Source organism: Terrapene carolina, unplaced genomic scaffold (assembly GCF_002925995.2).
Source record: "Terrapene carolina triunguis isolate 2854851 unplaced genomic scaffold, T_m_triunguis-2.0 Scaffold629, whole genome shotgun sequence".
NCBI classification, from domain to species: Eukaryota; Metazoa; Chordata; order Testudines; family Emydidae; genus Terrapene; species Terrapene triunguis.
This window is the reverse complement of record NW_020664980.1, coordinates 14,043,421-14,062,194: the sequence shown is the minus strand read 5'-3', so window position 1 is coordinate 14,062,194 and position 18,774 is coordinate 14,043,421. Positions and strand designations below refer to the sequence as shown.

General features: G+C 42.4%; 1 protein-coding gene across 1 annotated transcript; it reads left to right on the top strand.

Moving 5' to 3' along the window:
* The first annotated feature begins 204 nt into the window (after positions 1-204).
* Positions 205-18,463, top strand: DCTN4 (dynactin subunit 4). Its single transcript, XM_024217033.2, has 13 exons — positions 205-362; positions 2,907-2,977; positions 3,530-3,708; positions 5,554-5,597; positions 7,357-7,464; positions 9,431-9,504; positions 9,942-10,054; positions 11,569-11,678; positions 12,794-12,867; positions 13,780-13,834; positions 14,650-14,757; positions 15,205-15,302; positions 15,726-18,463. Exons 1-13 carry the CDS (start codon positions 228-230, stop codon positions 15,937-15,939), a joined length of 1,383 nt encoding a protein of 460 aa, XP_024072801.1. The 5' UTR covers positions 205-227; the 3' UTR covers positions 15,940-18,463.
* The last annotated feature ends 311 nt before the right edge of the window (positions 18,464-18,774 follow it).

Sequence of the window (18,774 nt, the reverse complement as noted above, 5' to 3'; positions counted from 1 at the left end):
ATAGCTCCTATAGACTCATGGCCTGGTGAGGCGCTACAGAGCCCCTATAGAACCACATGGAGAAGGCACACAGCTCCCCCTACCGGCCCGCATGGGAACGACCCGCGTTGAACCCCCACCACGTGCCTTTCCCCCTTTCCCGGAAGTGGCTGGGTGATCACGTGGCTGCCGCGCGCCCGGGTCACGTGAGGGGGCGAGGCGGTGGCTGCTGGGCCCCGGCTCCCAAGATGGCGTCGCTGCTGCAGTCGGAGCGGGTCTCGTACCTGGTGCGCGGCGAAAAGGAGATCCGCGCGCCGCTCTCCCAGCTCTACTTCTGCCGCTACTGCAGCGAACTCCGCTCCCTGGAGTGCGTCTCCCACGAGGTAACCCCGGCGGCCGGGCCGCCGCCAGCCGAACCGGAGGCCAGCGAGGAGGGCGGCCCCCCGGCGCCTATTGGTCACATCGCCTGCCGCTCAAGCCTTCTGGTCCTTCCCATTGGCTAGCACTCTACGAGGGGGAGGGGCTGAAGTAGCTTTCGTGCCCTCTGTGATTGGTTCAACTACATGGGGGCGGGGGGTTCGCACCAGGCTGGCTTCTTGATTGGTTTGTATCGCTGTCTGTCGGCCAGCTTCGTCTTCTGATTGGTTAATGCATTCATGGGGGGGGGGGAGCTACTCAGGCCCGTCTGGACTATAGGGAGGTGGCCTGGCTTGGCAGGGGCTCCCCCATGGCCTAGGCAGGCGCTACATGGCGGGAGCCCACCTGGCCTCACGTGGGTGGGTCCCCTCCCCCCGTCTCGATCTTTGAGGGGATCAGCCCCAAACAAGCCCCCCCACCTCCCATGATTGGCCAGGGCAGAGTCCCCCCCACCTCCCATGATTGGCCAGGGCCTGAGCTGGCCAGGTCTCCTGCTCCCCTCCGCTCGCAGGGTCTGGCCCTTCCTGATATTGCCCCTGAGGCCAGGGATAACCCCGGGATGGCTGCTGGCATTGTAGGCACAGCACAGGGACCCACTGTGGTGTAGACAGAGGCGCTCTGGCCTGGGAGTCGGGAGCTCCTGGCTGCCGCAGACTCCCTCCATGGCCGTGGGCGAGGCCTGCGCTTGGCTGCTTTCCCCTCGCTGTAAAGCTGGGAGGAGGTGTGATGCTCCCCAAGCACTCAGAGCGGTGGTGGGAGTTGTCAGGTATAAACCTCTCCCCAGACAAAGCACCGAATGCAAAGCGCGATAGTGTCCTTTTTCAGCAGATAATGGCGGGTATTGTCTGTCACAAATAAGCTTGCATTGGCCTCTGGGACTTGCTCTGAGTCCAGAGTCAGGGTTCAGAGGTGCTGTTTTGTGGATTTAAAAAAAAAATTGTTTTCATCTGGACTATCCATTTCCCCCTGTATTTGAAATCAAAGTAGATTTTTGCAGGCAGGATTTTGTTTTTCAGCAATAAAAAGGTTCACTCAAGATCAAGGCCTTTTCACACTTAAAATCTAGATAGTGATCAACTGAGGTTATGGATAAATGGGTTACCCTCTGTCCAGAGACTGCTGACACTTGAAAATCTATCCTGATCACCCTGTTTCTATCAAACAAAACACAAGAGAGGTGTTTAAAAGTTTGCACAAGTTATTTTAGTTAGTGAGGTATCAATCCCAAGGTTGCTGATTTGAGCACTGCAACTTCTTGACAATTATATTCAGAGGTGGATTTAGCAACAAGGTCATAAGAAAACTGCTCTGATTGTGTTTTATGAAACATAAAATACTAAAGTCTTAAGATGTGAGGGAAATATTGTTTTCTATATGCAAATTACAACTTTTTCGAAAAAATGGTTATATGTTGACACATCCTAACCAAAAGTTGGAAAAATAATCTTAAAATGATATCAGAGGGATAGCCGTGTTAGTCTGGATCTGTAAAAGCAGCAAAGAGTCCTGTGGCACCTTATAGACAGACGTATTGGAGCATGAGCTTCCGTGGGTGAATACCCATGCATCCGACGAAGTGGGTATTCACCCACGAAAGCTCATGCTCCGATACGTCTGTTAGTCTATAAGGTGCCACAGGACTCTTTGCTGCTTAAAATGATATTCTGCCAAAATTCCTGGAGTCAGGCTACTGGTTTGGTTGCATACTGAAGTATCTAAAGACTTGTAAAGCACTTAAAGTGGAGATGAAATAATCTAATGTAAGTAAAGCATCGGTTTGGTCAAATGTTTCAGCATTTGTTAACAATGTAAAAGGGTTAGTAAGTTGGGTGCATCTCTCATGCTGTTTCACTGCAGTGACTGGGCTAGTCATCACATATTAAGACAGGCAAAATCTGTGTTGGCAGGTCCAAAACCTGAAGCAGTTTCACAGATTACAGTTACCAGTTGTTAATTTCAGCTCTGTCAAGGATGTATAAGGAGATATAATATTCCCATTGATTTGTTCTCTAAGATACAAGATAACTATAAAACACTTTCCAGACTATTAATTGCTGACCCATGCAGCTGTTATGACAAAATAAAGTTAGACACATGGTGATCATATATGGAAATAGAGTAGCCATATAGTTGGAAAATGTGGAAAGGCAAGAGTACTCTATTGACTTAATTATTCAAGTTCAGAAACTGATGGCTATCATCTTGAGGCTCTTGTAATCTTTAACATATCAGGGCGCAGTTAAACTTAGCCTGTTTCCTAGGTAGTAGCATCTAATCCTTCTTGACAAGACCCTCTTCTGTGGTAAGATACTAAAGAGAAACTCCTTGCCAAGCCAGGCTGAAAATTTTCAAACATCAGACATCTGTCTTGCATCTTCACTGACTTCACATTGCTGTTATGTTCCATAAAACATTTTGAAATCATGCAGCAAAGTGTTTCAGCTGCTGCTGTCCTGTCCAGAAATACACACATCACGAGAGATGAAGTGACTTTGTCTGTTGTTCACCAGGTGGACTCTCACTATTGTCCCAGTTGCCTAGAAAATATGCCATCAGCTGAAGCTAAGCTGAAGAAGAATAGGTAAGATTGGCTGCTTCTGTACTGCAATGTTTCCTCATTTAAATCTCTCCTTTTTAAAGCTCCTTACTTTGAGCAATCTTTTCTCCAGCATTAATAATCCCCTGACCCATCTATGTACTGTTCGGCCCCATCACCATAATGCCTGAGTTTCTCAGTCTCCCTCTCCTGAACTGTTATCCTAAGTTTTGTCTTATTTACATTGTGATCCCTTGTGGACAGGGAATGTGTCTCACTGTGAAGTGCTATGTATAATTTTTAGCACTATAATAATATTTTGTTCATCTGCTTTGGAATGAACTTACATCCCTAGTACTGTTTTTCAGTGTTACCAGCTCATTCTGTCCACCCTTTGGCTGACTTTATGAAATCCTGTTCCTTCCCTTATTAAATCTATAAGAGCATAGTGTTTTCTAAAGCTGCTGTGTGAGACCAAAAAGGTACATTTTAGTTCTGAGTTGCTGTTCTTTAAGAACATTTCTCTAAGACTCTTATGTAACACTAGGGTTCTGTCAAGGATCCTTCGATCTCATGACTTTCCCTTGTCTTTGACAGGTGTGCTAACTGTTTTGACTGCCCATGCTGCATGCACACACTTTCCACCAGGGCGACAAGCATTCCTGCTCCACTTCCTGATGACCCAGCCAAGACTACAATGAAGAAAGCGTATTACCTGGCCTGTGGATTTTGCCGCTGGACTTCCAGAGATGTGGGCATGGCAGATAAGTCTGTTGGTAAGTAACTCAGTATTCAAGACAGGACAGTGAGTAATGTTGGAAGAGAACATTTGTTCTGCGATATTAAATAACAAAAATTGCTCCCAGGTCTGTTGTGCGTGTTACCCTAGTAAAACTTACCCACAGAGTCTGAGCTGGATACCTCATCCTCTTGGTAAAAAGTGATCTTGCCACCTAGGAACTCTCTGAATTGAGAAGTGTTAAGATTAGTTAGTTAGTGGTACTTCTCACCCTGTTCTACAGTAGTGTAAAAGATCCAATTGAACTAGGAACTCTTTTTTTCACCCTTAATCAAACTGTTCTCTGTATAACAAACTACCATTATTTCATCTGAAGAAGTGAAGTTCTTACCCACGAAAGCTTATGCTCCCAATACTTCTGTTAGTCTTAAAGGTGCCACAGGACCCTCTGTTGCTTTTTACAGATTCAGACTAACACGGCTACCCCTCTGATACTTGATACCATTATTTCAGATTCTTAAGTAGATCAGCTTGACAGCACAGATGTGTGATGTACTTGGATAACTCCATCACTTCTGTAAACTGGCACTTCTATTAAGATGTCAAAATATGACTATGTTGAAGCCTTTTTAGATTCAGTATTCGAATTTAGGTTTTCCTTTCAAGGCATTTTTCAATGTTCTATATTAAATCCCTTGCCTAGCAGGGAATATAGGAATTCTAGAACCTGCACAGTTTTACTGGTTAGATTCGCCTGTTAAGCCACAATCCTGTAGCTGACTTGACACCAGCAGATCCCTGTGCCTGCCCAGAACCCCTGTGGCTATAGTTCAGAGTGAGAGCAGGATTGGGACCTTCGGTTGCAAACTCTGAAAGGCAGAGATGCTGTGGTTTATTTGTTAATTGCCTAACACACTTGCGTGTTGCATTTAAAAATATTGGATGTCGAAGTGGTGGATAGGCTATGTTGAGTTCGTCCTGCAATGGAAACTTATTTTTGGATCTGTTAGTCTTGCCATCTAATCAGAATTTAAGCTCTCTATTTTATATTGTATTCCTTTGGCTGTCATGTAACTAAATCATTACCACACTCTTCCTAGTGCATGGGTTTTACTTACTTTTGTATCATTTAATTTCCTTGTGTTTCACTTCATGATAAAAGTACTCTAAATAATTGTTTGAATACTGTATGATTAGACTAATGGCAATTTTAATTATGCTGTGAAGGGAGTAAGATCAGCTTATGATTCTTCAGTGACCTTATGTAAACTGGCAGGTGGCATCCAAATCTGGGACTCATTTATGGAATGGTTTTAAAAACTTCAACAGTTCTTGTTCACACTGAGACATCTTCGGGGATACTTTGGGTAGAGGTGGAAACTAGTTTACATTCCTTCATCTGGAAGGACATTATGATTGCCAAAGAATATGACTTCTGAAATAATTACATCTCCTGTCAACTACATAAATAGCACTAGTTGGGCCCTTTGCTGTAGATAATGTGATTCTTTACAAGTTTAAAATGCTGTATAAAAACTGATCAAGTAAGCTACTTCTCCATGAAGCTTCATGTGAATAGCCTTCCAAATAGAGGAACCTCATGGATCTTTCCAAGATTTCAGCATAGCGTTTCACATGATCTATGCTGCTGTTGGTGGCAGCCACTAGTGTGGGATTTTAGTGTTAAACAAGCATCTTATTACAACAAACAGGCAAGATTTATCATGACAAAATTGGAAACTTTGCCTACAACTTCTCATCTACAGCCTTGTCATGGAAAACATGGATGTTGAGTCTTAGGAACAGTTGTTCTAGCTGCCCAGAGTATTGAGCATGAGACTCTTCTCCTTCTGAGGACTGTTATATTTTTGTTTTGTTTCAGCCAGTGGTGGTTGGCAGGAGCCGGAGAATCCACATACACAGAGGGTAAGTGAAGGGGACAGGTAAAGCTTAAACCTTAGGAGGGTGGCATAGGACAGAAAGGCGCTGGTCTTACTTTTGGATCAGTGAATTTTTGCATCTCAGTTATTCCTGAGAAAGCAACTGTGGTTACATGTAGTCATGAGGTCAGCGTCTTGGCTGAATTCAGCAGAAGGAAAGCCCCTTGGAGACTGCCAAATCCTACCACAGGTGTAATATTTTATATAGTGCCTCTTGTCCTGAAAGATTGCAAAGTTCTGTGCAAAACATTGTTGAAATGCCACCAACTGGCACAAAGCATGTGGTGAGGGAAATGTTAGGGCCAAACCAATACCCTTATGAAAAGTGCCATGAATATTTAACATAACATAGATGCAAAACCTGTAGACATATCTCCACTGCTATGATGATCAATACCTCCCCACAACACACCTTTCAAGATCCATGGGTCCTACACATGCCTATCACAACACATGGTGTCCCTCCTCTACTGCACTAAATGCCTCAGCAACAACTATGTGGGTGAAACGAGACAATTACTATGCTCGTGAATGAACTCTCACAGAAAAATAAGACGAAAAACACCACATCACCTGTGGGTGAACACTTTTCACAAAGTGATCGCTCCATAGCTGACTTCTTAGTCCTCATCTTCAAGGAAACCTGCACACCGCCTTCAGAAGATGAGCCTGGGAGCTTAAATTCATAATGTTGCTAGACATTAAATATCCTGGTCTTAATAAAGACACTAGATGTTTGGCTTATTACAACAATCTGTAACCCTCTAACTTCCCTTTTCAGTCCTACAACTGCAGAGATGTTAATGGGCCACTTCACCTTGAAGGGTCTATTACAATGTGTGTTAACTACTTATAGTAACAATCTGTTCCACCTTGGATTTAGCTGTACCTTTCCCAGACCTGAAGAAGTGCTCTGTGTAAGCTCAAACACTTGTCTCTTTTACCAAGAGAAGTTGGCCCAATAAAAGATTTTACCTCACCCACCTTATTTCTCTAATGTTCTGGGACCAACAGCTACAACGACGCTGCAAACATGAATATTTAATGGCATAGATCAGACATGACTTTGCTTTCTTGGACTTCATCTGAAAGTTCCACACACAGAAACTAAGTTCCAAAGAATTGAAACTACATTGGAAGGAGGGATCTAACTTGGCAGGAACACTTTTATTTTTATTAACATGCAAACTGTTTGAAAAAACGCTTGTTGGCTATGTGAACAGAATTTGTTTCCTGGTCATCCCCTCTTCTAGGCCTGGAGCTCTCCTGGTCCCCAACATAATATATTTTACTATCCTCATCCTCTATTAAACACAGTTGGTCTCTGAGAAGGAGATTGCCAATGGACTTCAACACCAAATTGTTCTCAACTGGCCATGCAGTATTCTCCATGACTTTGGAGAGTGTCATGTGTTCCACCCCATAGCCTGAAAAACGTCTCCATTACTGTGGTAGCTGGGAAGTGAAAGTGGGGTAATGTGTTATTTTTATGATAGAATTGGTCTTAAGATGAGCCATGGTAGAGGGTGTTGAGGAGCAATGAAACTTCTGCTCCTGTTGCCCGTTGTGTGGTAAGACTGAGAGACATCTACGCTTCCTCAGTGTATTTCCTTCAAAATGAAACCAGGTTTGGCAATGGTAGAAAATACTTTATGGGAAGGGAAACCCAACAGATGGATGAATGCCATTGACCTGTCTGGCATAGTGTTTCACACAGCACATAATTAATCCTTTTTTTCCTTCAGATTAACAAACTGGTTGAGTATTACCAGCAGCTGGCTCAGAAAGAGAAGATTGAGCGGGACCGTAAGAAGCTGGTGCGACGCCGAAACTACATGCCACTGGCCTTTTCGGTGAGCTGGGACGGTGATGCTCCTAGAGTAGAAACAGTGGAGCACAGGAGCAGGGCTTCTCTACTGCCTCAGTTTTGAAGATTAGATGGATAATAGTGCCTGCCAGGAAAAAAGGAAGGAAATCGGTCCAGAAGGATTTGAAGTTAAAAAAAAAAAATTAGAACTGGAAGGGACCTTGAAAGGTCGTCTAGTCCCCTGCCTTCACTAGCAGGACCAAGTACTGTCCCTGACAGTTTTTTTTTTTTTTTCTTTTTGCCCCCTCAAGGATTGAGCTCACAACCCTGGGTTTAGCAGGCCAATGCTCAAACCACCTAGCTATCCCTCCCCCCAAAGAACCTATACTTAGTCACTCAGGCCTATTCGGGGGGAGGGGACGGGGGGGTAGGATCAATAATCTTCCCTCCAAGAATTTCACTAATTCCCAGCCCCTGCACCTAATAATCCTTGAAGGATCTCCAAAATCTGCTGCACAGATGGTGTGTGAAGGGATCAGCTCAGCTAGCAGTGAAATGCAGCCGCTTCTTGTGTGAGGACATTGCAGCAGTTCTGCCCCTGTGTAACACACCAGTGTTTTTTAAAGGATAGAAAGAATCTCTTTATATTTTGAAACTATATAGGGGGAGGTTAGAGAGAACACAAATGCCAGAGTTGGAATTTAGCCAGGATACCAGGGTTAATACTTCTCTATACGATTCTGTACGCCCGTTCATCAGATACTTGCCAACTCTCCTCCTAATGCAGGATTGACACATATTGGTTATCTGCTAAAAGTCTTAACTGAAGTTGGGCGTAACAATGTATCAGACCTGACTAGTACATTTATTGTAACTACTAGAGAGAAGCTTACTTCATTTAGCAGAATAAGTCTCTGTATGCTTGCAATCTTTTGGTTAACTGTATAACCAGCCTGCTCTGTGCATTTGCTCTCGTCTTATGGCTGCATTTTTTGTCTCCGTTGCTACCTGCTGCTTTTTGGGGGGCTCTTCACAGCAACACACAATACACGTAGTGGTAAGTCTCTTCCGTTTCTGCTAGTGTTAAAGCTCTTGTAGTGCAACTTGAAACCACTCACATACCAATAGTGTGTCTGAAGTCCAGCCCAGTTTGATTTTTAACATCGTTCTGAGCTTCATTATAAAGCTTGTAATTTAATAACGTAGGGTTTCTTTCTTTGGCCCTCAGACACATAACGTGTTTGAAAAATAGCACTTTCTGACGTATTGGCTAAGACACAGTCCCTGTGTAGACTAACATGGCTGCCCAGTATGGGTGTCGTCAATAAGCTTCCTACCAATCAGCCCAACCCATCAGATGAAAACCTCTCATTTAGCTCCAGGTGAAGCAAATTCTTGCTTAATAGGATGAGCCTTGCAGCAGTCCCTTGAAGGTCTGAGAAGTCAGGTTCTTTAGGCCTCACAGCAGCATGTCCTCCACCTTTAGCATCCTGTCTCCAGCTGAGATCTAGTAAGTCAGTGAGCACCTCAGCTGTCCTTGCCCATTATGGTCATGCCTAGAGGTGGGTAGACTTAGGTAGCCAGTTCCCATGCCATCCAGAACTTGAATCTGTTTTCCACTTTCTCCATCTACTTCTGATGGCAGTGCAAAGTGTTTTAGGCTGTAATATGCTCACACTTACCCTCTTCTGCGCTAACCATAACTGAGTTGCCTTCAAGAGTACAACTGAGTTCAGCACATTGTAGTTGTTCAGCCTGGTGGTTAAAGTAAAGAATTAAAGCTTGACAAATCTTTGACCGTATACTTCTGCCCCTCCTGGCCCACAAGTTTTTTACCAACAAGATTTGCAGAGAAAATCTGCAAATTATTGAGCAGAGAAGAAACTTTCCGTTTGCTTTCATTTGCTTGGCACCCTATGCTTGCCATGCTGTCGCAGGCTCAAGCTTGCCGCAGGCCTGTGTCCTGACAGACAGCGGATCTGGATTTGGTGGTACTGTTTTCCTCCTTGTAGGACAAATACGGCCTTGGAACCAGACTCCAGCGTCAGAGGCCTGGGATGTCCATCGGTGCTCTTTCCGGACTCTCGTGAGTTTTCAGGGTTTGGTACGTTGTCGGTGGGAGGGATGAAAGGGATAAACAGGAAAATAAAGGTATAAATTGAGAAAGATGGATAAGTTATCTGATATTATTGGAAAAGGGCTTCATCTCTAGAGTAGGTGGAGAGATGGGATCATGTAAAATGCCAGGGCAGAGGGAGTGAGATCACTACTCAATCTCCATGCGGTCACTCATCCTGTAATTTACCCTGTTGTTCCTAAATATTGCATAGATTTCTGAATAGAAGTTAATGAAAGTCAGTTACTTCAGACCGTGATATGAGTTAAGAGGGAATCTCAGCCTTAATGCTGTTTTTTTCGGTTTGAGTGTAATCCGACACTTCATTATGGTATAATATTTTCAGTCATTAAAGGTGTACCATGTTTAATGACTCCCTAATTTGTCTTTCCTTTTTTTTGCTTCAGCCTGAAAGAAGGAGAGGACCTGAAGGAGATAAAGATTGAGCCCGCTGATGCTGTAGAAGAAGTGGAACCTCTGCCTGAGGATTATTACACAAGACCAATAAATCTAACAGAGGGTAATGGCTTAACATTCCATTTTGTTTCTTGTGCTGCTGCTTACCAGCTAACCGTTGAGAACAGCCTAGACCGGGGTAGGCAACCTATGGCACGTGTGCCGAAGGCAGCATGCGAGCTGATTTTCAGTGGCACTCACACTGCCCAAGTCCTGCCCACCGGTCCGGGGAGCTCTGCATTTTAATTTAATTTTAAATGAAGCTTCTTAAACATTTTAAAAACCTTATTTACTTTACATACAACAATAGTTTAGTTATATATTATAGACTTATAGAAAGAGACCTTCTAAAAACGTTAACATGTATTACTGGCACGCAAAACCTTAAATTAGAGTGAATAAATGAAGACTCGGCACACCACTTCTGAAAGGTTGCCGACCCCTGGCCTAGACTTTGTCCACATTAAATGATCCTTCTGGGTTTTTAATGTTTGCATGTTTATTAATTGTATTGCTGGAGGTGGTGCAGTGACGTAACTTAGTAAAGAATGATGAAATCTTTGGCTTTTTAAATTACAGCATTAATTGCTTGAGGTTAGACTTCATTGTCTAATAAGAAAAGTTGAAGTGAGCGTCTGAAAAGTCAGGACTGTCCTCTTGCATCCTTGTGATTGCAGTTTGTTAATGACTTTATTTGCTTTGGAAAACTGGCAGCATTTGGAGGAGGAAAAGAGCAGACGTCCTTGTTAGTAATAACAGGAAATGAGGGAAATAGCTGTGCTGATAGGGAGTGGACTTGTACACCGAGCTTTATAATAACAATTGTGCATTACTTTGGCATAAGTTTTAAATAGTTTATTTACACTCTCTTGGATTATTTTGCTGGATTTTTCCTCCGTTGGCAAGTCTTTGTAAATTGGCTGAGGAACTTTGGGAGCAAATAGTATAAAATATGAAGTTCAAACAATAATCTAGATTTTCTATTTTGAGTTGTGCTACTTACGCACTGTGCCAAATGTCCATCCTCTGCCTTCAAATCCACAAAAGCAAATGTTTAAGAAATCTGCACTGCTTTAGGAATACACCTTTTGGGTAATCTGGTGCATGAGTCTGAACTGGGCAAAATCCTTGGATCAGAGACTGCTATTTCTGTCTTGTACAGTGCACTGCTCAACTGATTTGAGAATGAAAAAAGCAAAGAAAATTGTATTTTCCCTGGGGGAGTAACATTTTTCAAGGCTGCGATCAAGTGCTATTTCCTATTTATGCCTAATATATTTTGAATAGTCATGAAGTGGCTTTAGAAGTCTGGTCCCCAGTTTTATGGCTCGCTGTCATCGTTATCATACCTATGTCTACAGTGCCTGGGCCTTGCTCTTTCTTTGTATAGCTGTCCTATCTCTGTGTCCATGCACTGCTGGAAATCTTAATTGTTTTGATTAGGGCAATTACTGGAGCAGTGATGTAAAGTTCCTTAAATGTAGCAAAAGTATACCGTAATCTCAAACACACTGCATGATTTAATGCGACTCTAGTTGAGAATTAAATTTGGATTTTTGTTTTCAAATATGTACCCAGTGACTACCCTGCACCAACGTCTTCTGCAGCCTGACTTCCAGCCAATCTGTGCTTCCCAGCTCTACCCACGCCATAAGCACCTTCTGATCAAACGCTCGCTGCGCTGTCGGGTAGGTAACCGGATACAGAGAGTCGCTTTTTCCTAGGCTTTGGAATCCTAAACCGGAAAACTAACTCGCAACTGCATTTTGTCTCTGAAAGTTCCAGCCTACAGTACTGCTAAAGGATCATGAAATAAGAAAACGTCTAACCACCAACTAGATCAGGGCCTGGTGAAGCAGACTAAGCCCACTAAACCTGTAGGGCAGGGTGAGGCACGTGGCTGGAGACTAAGGGCCAGATTTTTGAAAGTGTTTAGGTGCCTAAAGAAGCAGATAGGCACCTAACTCCCAGTGACGACTTGCTTAGGCACATTTGAAAATCCCACTAGGCACCTGTTTGCATCTTTATGGATTTAAATACCTTCAAAAATCTGGACTTAAATGCCTTAACTAGCTGTTAGATTGGGAGTACCTTATATAGTTGGTATTATAAAATGGCCTTTTGTTTAAAAAAACAAACCTAGTCAGTAAACATGGAAAGTCGGTTACCACTGATATGACCCAGTGCAGAATACTGATTCCCTTTGACATTTCAAACAGTGTCCCCACAGAAAAGCAGAGGACTGAGAACAGGCATAGAAGCCAGGAAGTCTTGAATTCATATCCTGGTTCTGCTGCTGATTCACTATATGACCTTGGGCAACACATCTGTTTTCCATCTAGCAAATGGGGATAATCTTTATCTAGCTTCCAGAAGAGCTGAGGATTAATTAGTTCATGTTTTAACGTATTTTGAAAATGTAAAATGATATCAAGGTGCTACATATTATCAACAACAAATAAGAATACAATTTAATTTCATCTGAAGGAAAGGGTTGTAACAACTCCGGTTTAGTGCAGATTTGTGACGAGATTGTAGTCTTGCATTATGTAGTTGCTTGTCCATTTGTTTTTTGAAAATGGGGAGAGAATCCAAATTCTTAGGTTTTCAAGATAGCACTGGAACTGGAAATTTTCAGTTTATCAGAATTTCGACCAAATTCAGGACGATTTAGATCCTTAGGCCAACCGAATTAGTAAATAGAACATCCAAACTGTGATACTTGCAGTTCCTATTCTTTATTGTGTGGCTGTACACAATGCGTGTTTTGGTGATGTTTATAATATCTTTTCCTCTCTTTTAGAAATGTGAACATAATCTGAGTAAACCAGAATTCAATCCAACATCCATCAAATTCAAAATCCAACTGGTTGCTGTGTGAGTATGCTGGGAATGGATGGGGGGAGCAGTATCTTGCTGTGTATTAATATCTAGTTAAAAACCTACCTTCTTTTAGGCCTAGCAGTGGTCTTGATGTCAAAAATTCAGGAATAACTGGGGGTGTAAAAAATAACGTGGTCACTGAAACTAGTTGTGGAGACACAGGCGCTCATGCAATGTTTCCTTAAGTAACCCAAGAATTTTTTTTAATATATCTAGCAGAATGTTGTATGCAGTAGTGGAGAGAGTGTTGCCAAAGATTAAGTAGATCTACAAGTACCAGCTATGAAAAATTGTGGCTTTTTCATTTAAAACTTAAGCAAAAACGATGATCTTTGATGCTTCAGCATTGAGATGTCGTTCTCGGTGGCATCATGCAAATGAGCACAAAAGCTATCTTAGTGTAAACAGGTTTCAAGTAGAATCTATTGCTTTTGGGGACAATTACAGCGTACTTGTGTTTTTTAAAATTATCTGGAGGGTACGTATTATGAGGTTATCCTCGGTGCAATATTACTAGGAGCTCCTTTGGCACTTCGCTGTACAGTATCTCTTTAAAGCAGGTGATCTTAATGTCAGTTAATAATTCCATTTAAAACTTTCTAGAACAATGTTACATTCGTTTTTTGAAATTCCACTTTAGTCAGAAAGCAAAAGGAAATTCACTAAGAGCTTGAACAATCTGAAAAAGGCACTATCTCTTGTTTAAAAAATACGGTTGGAGTTGATAGGAGTTATTTACAGAGCACTGGATTTGTCTGTTCTGTATAATCCTTTTGATTGAAATGTATCTTTTTAAACTAAAGCATACAGTCTAAACAAGTCAGATAAGTATCTTTGACTATGTCGGTGGACTTTTGACGGAAAGGGTACTGAAGAGCAGACTCACGTTATGTCTTTCATTTGTAGCAACTACATTCCTGAGGTGAGGATCATGTCCATTCCCAACTTGCGCTACATGAAGGTCAGTGCTTCTCTTTTCATGTCCCCTTAGGGTGGAAAGTAGAATATGAATGGTGGATCGACAATATTTTAAAAAGGTCCTCTGGCATGATTAGGGACTAGGTTTGTGATGGCATTAGCTTCATGTATCATAGCTAAATGGAATGGAGTTAAACAGCAACTACTGTGGTTCAAAGAAGGTACCATAGCTAAGGGATGGCAAGATCTACCAATGATGTCCTTATCTTGGTCTGGGATGAGGTGGGTAAGAAATCTTTTCACTTGAATGAGTTGACTACAGTACAGTATGATACTGGTGAATTTTTTTCAGAGTAGCAGCCGTGTTAGTCTGTATCCGCAAAAAGAACAGGAGTACTTGTGGCACCTTAGAGACTAACAAATTTATTAGAGCATAAGCTTATGCTCTAATAAATTTGTTAGTCTCTAAGGTGCCACAAGTACTCCTGTTCTTTATACTGGTGAATGTCACAGATGTACCAGTATATCGGGAATGAGAGCTCATTGAGTTGGGAGTCAGAGTAAATTCCTAGCATACTTTTTCACTCTATAAAATTGTAATAGTGAGGTGGAAGTGCCCTTCATAAGTGTAACATGGCATAGCATCCTTTTTCTGAATACATACGTCCCATGAGGAGGATGGATGGTATACAGCAGCGGAGTATTCTGTAGATCTTCAGGAAATTAATGTGACATTGTTTTGAAGGCAACATTAGCCAGCTGGAGGTCAGCTCTAGAAAGCAGAGCTCTAAGAGTGAAAGCTGCTTTTTCGGTGTAATTGGTTCCTAAACTGTGCATCCTGCCTATGTATCTCACCAGGAGAGCCAAGTTCTTCTGACTCTGACCAATCCAGTGGAAAACCTCACCCATGTCACACTGATGGAGTGTGAGGAGGGAGACCCTGATGACATCAACAGTACTGCTAAGGTATTGCACCTTCTTGCTGTACAATCTGATCATGCAGAGACCTATTCCAGTGCACTGTGCTTTCATATGGGCTGGGCTGAGCAGCACCCAACTTCTCATAAGCTACAGGAGGATTCATGTACATCAGTCTCAGCTGTGTGTCACGCTCCTTATGTGGGAGGTTTAAACCTTAAACCTAGTGCATTAATCTCACCAATGTACAATTTGTGAATCACCTTCAACAGGTTTATCATCAGCATCCATAACTCAGAAGATGTAACTTTCTAATCCAAGGGAAAAGTGTGATAATGACCATTTGATAAGGAGGAAAACCAGAGGACTCTTCTCCTTTCCCTCTGTGCTGCCCCCTTGCTTTACTAGCCTTCAGAAAGGAGTGCCTACTCTGATGCTAGATATGCAGATGGTGGGATGCGTTTCAGCACTATCCTTCTCCATACTGTTTTGCAGGTGGTGGTTCCTCCCAAGGAGCTAATCCTAGCTGGCAAAGATGCTGCAGCAGAATATGACGAGTTGGCAGAACCTCAGGATTTTCAAGATGACCCTGAGTGAGTTTTCCATCTTTCATGCATGGGGGATAACTTGGCATGCGGTACTTGCTGATATTCAGCAACTTCCTCTTCTGTTACTCTTCCTCAGCGCAGTGGCTTTTGTCAAGCTTGAGCAATGTAGAAGTTCTGTTTTTTCAGTCTGTGGTATGGATTGTTGAGAAAACATTCACTTCTATATAGGTTATGCATTGCCATGTCAGCTTGCAGATTGAAAGCAGCTGTTCCAGCTGTCTGTTCTCTGGAGAATCATGCTAGCTTTTCAAGAAGAGTTTACAACCACTAGTAATACTTGAAAAATTGTGTCGTTACTAGTTGGTATTAGAATAACTTAAAGATCTGTCCAGAAATGTTGCATCAGTCCCATAAAGAGAGAAGCTGCTTGAAACTTGCTGATCTAATACTCTGCTTCTTATTTTGCAGCATTGTAGCCTTCAGAAAGGCCAACAAGGTGGGAGTTTTCATCAAGGTCACTCCACAGAAAGAAGAGGGTGAAGTGACCATGAGCTTTAAGATGAAGCATGAGTTTAAAAATCTGGCTGCTCCAATCCGCCCCAGTGAGGAAGGTGATCAGAGTTCTGAGGTCATCTGGCTTACCCATCATGTGGAGCTCAGCCTTGGCCCACTGCTCCCATAATGGCTTCCAACAGCTGGATCCATAAAGGTGGCCACGGGATAGACTCTTTTGCCATGACAGAATGCATCCTGTTGAAATGGTTTGTGAAACCTCCTTTGTGATGTGTACACGCACCACAAATTCCCGCCAAGAAATGAGGAGGAGGTTGCACGAGTCGGGGGGGAAGGTAACTCTGTTGTCGGATGATTTGTTCTGCTCTCTGTAATGCCTACTATGTGAATCTGTGGCTTTCTCACAACACCACATGCTTGTTTAAGTTACAGCACAAAGAAGGCCATCTCTAGACCTGTGTTATCCCTTGCTGAAGTCACATTAGCATTACCAACATAAAAACCCAAACCCTTATGCTGGCTTTCCTCTTCTCCATATCAGTCCCATGACGCCAATATTTAAATACTCAACAAAACAAATCCTTTCTCTGGTAGAGCCTGCTGTTCATGAGCAAACACTCCAGGGCTGTGGCCCTGTCTCTTTGGTTACAATAGCCATCTGTTGCAGCAGCATGCTACACTCTTACTTGCTTCCCATCCCCTATTAGAATCTCATTAGTTTAAAATTTTCTTTAGCCCAGGCACTCAAAGGCGTAACTTTTTTTTCCCCTCCCTTTATGAAAAAGAATGCTTCGCTCTCTACAGCTTATTTGGGAGGCAATGGATCTTAACAATTTATTTGCTTCTTGTGTTGAAATACAGTCTACTGTAGCTCTTGTGGGCTTGGCTTATAATTTATATCATTTTAAGCCTTTTTTTGTTGGAAAATGTAGGTTATTATGCATGGTTTTCTAGGATTTGGGAGGACCAATAGGTCACTGAAGTGAAAATGCTGCTGCTTCAGTTTTTATTGAGGCTAGGACACTACTGAGTGCAATTTTTGCATTCAATAAATTATTTTTAATGAATGGTGAAATCAGCCAAAGAATATGACAGCTCAGATCATTTCTATACACACAAAACCTTTAAGGGTTCAGGAGTGTGCTCTGTGTGTTTACTAGTGACTTGGGGGGCAGAGGGGGAGTTGTGGGCTCCTTGAGCAGAAAAAAATTAAAAGGAAGAAAGGCTTATGCTAACCCTCCGCACTTCGGAAGTATATACCAGGCCATAACATAACTGTAATTTATGTACTACTATAAGGCTTATTTTGGCTGCAAGTCAGATCTAAAACCAGTTACAAACAGCATGTCCATGACTCTTATTGTAACATGCCACCATGACCACTGACTACAGTATTATAGTGCAACCAGTGCGGGATTTCTCTTCCTACAAAGATTATTTTTCAGTTGCTCTTAGTTAAAAGCAGTGACTTTTGTGAAACATCTCCCTGAATGAGCAGCAAATGCAGACTACAAAAATCTTTATCTTGGGGCTTTGACATGCAACCTGAAGATAACCAAGTGGCCTTCAAGCCCTTCCAGATATGCTCTGCTTAGTTAAATAAGGAACATGTGTACTGTATATGACTCTGCTGTTCTGTAGTGTAAGATGTGTGGCATCTGGGAAAGGAGAAAAATGCATAGTTTTAACTTAGTCAAATATTAATGCAATGAATAGACTGGGGCATCGTGGCATGCAGAAACTGCTACCCTTTTTGTGTCCAGAGGTAGTCATATTGATCTGCATCCTGTTTGACAGCCTTTGGGAAGGAGCTGCACCTTATCTGCTAGTTTGTGCAATGGATATCACAGCAGAGAGGGGCTTAATGTTTACAAATTTGCGTAGATGATACACAGATGTACAGCATGAGTTTAAGTGTAGCCAGTATTTATTCATAAATGTATAGTGTTAATAAGTGTCTGCTACTGTCTTATGTAACCAAATAACAACACTTAAGCTTTGAATTTTCTTCAGTAGCCAAAGTAACTGGCAAACTATCAACACTATCTATCAAAAACCATCTTTTCCAAACTAGTTTTTGGCTGGCTGGCTGATATTTTCAAACTGGATAGTTCACCACTTGTAGCTGAGTTTAGAGCTGGGATGTTGCTCTATTGAACTACACAAGAAAGGTTCTGTAGCACCTAGTTATTGTTTTAAGAAAATCAGATGTACTCTGGTGCTCTGAATTGCTATCTTGAAAAGTAAAGGGCACATTGGCTTTGAATGGCTTAACTAGTCCGGTGAATTTCTTTTCCCTTAAAAGCTTATAGGAGATAGGAGTAACTTTAGCTGTTTTCCATGCATATTTGTGCAAAACACCTCACTTATTCCAATGGAGAACAATGGAAGCACTCTGCCGTTATCAATGTTAACTCCATTAATGACAGATTATTGTGTTGCCTTATAGCTTAATTTATGTGGTGAACTTAAAATAAATAAAGCAGACAAAGCTGGCTTTTTTTATCTTGTGCAATAATAGTATTAAAGTGCAGTACCACATTAATGCTCAATGTGTATATGAGGTAGGGATCATTCCATTCATCAGTTACAGGAGGGCTAAATTTCAACCAGAGTTGAGTGACTTCTCTAAGGGTACGTCTACACTTACATCCGGGTCCGGATGTAAGCAATCGATGTTCTGAGTTCGATTTATCGCGTCTGGTTAAGACGCGATAAATCGATCCCGGATCGATCCCGGAAGTGCTCGCCGTCAACGCTGGTACTCCAGCTCGGCGAGCGGAGTACGCAGCATCGACGGGGGAGCCTTCCTGCCGCGTCTGGACCGCGGTAAGTTCGGACTAAGGTACTTCGAATTCAGCTACGTTATTAACGTAGCTGAATTTGCGTACCTTAGTCCGAAGTGGGGGGGTTAGTGTAGACCAGGCCTAAGACTGTAAAAGTGTGAACAGAAGAGCTGGAATCAAGAGCTCCTGCTTGCAAATCCCATGCTTGCTACTGGATT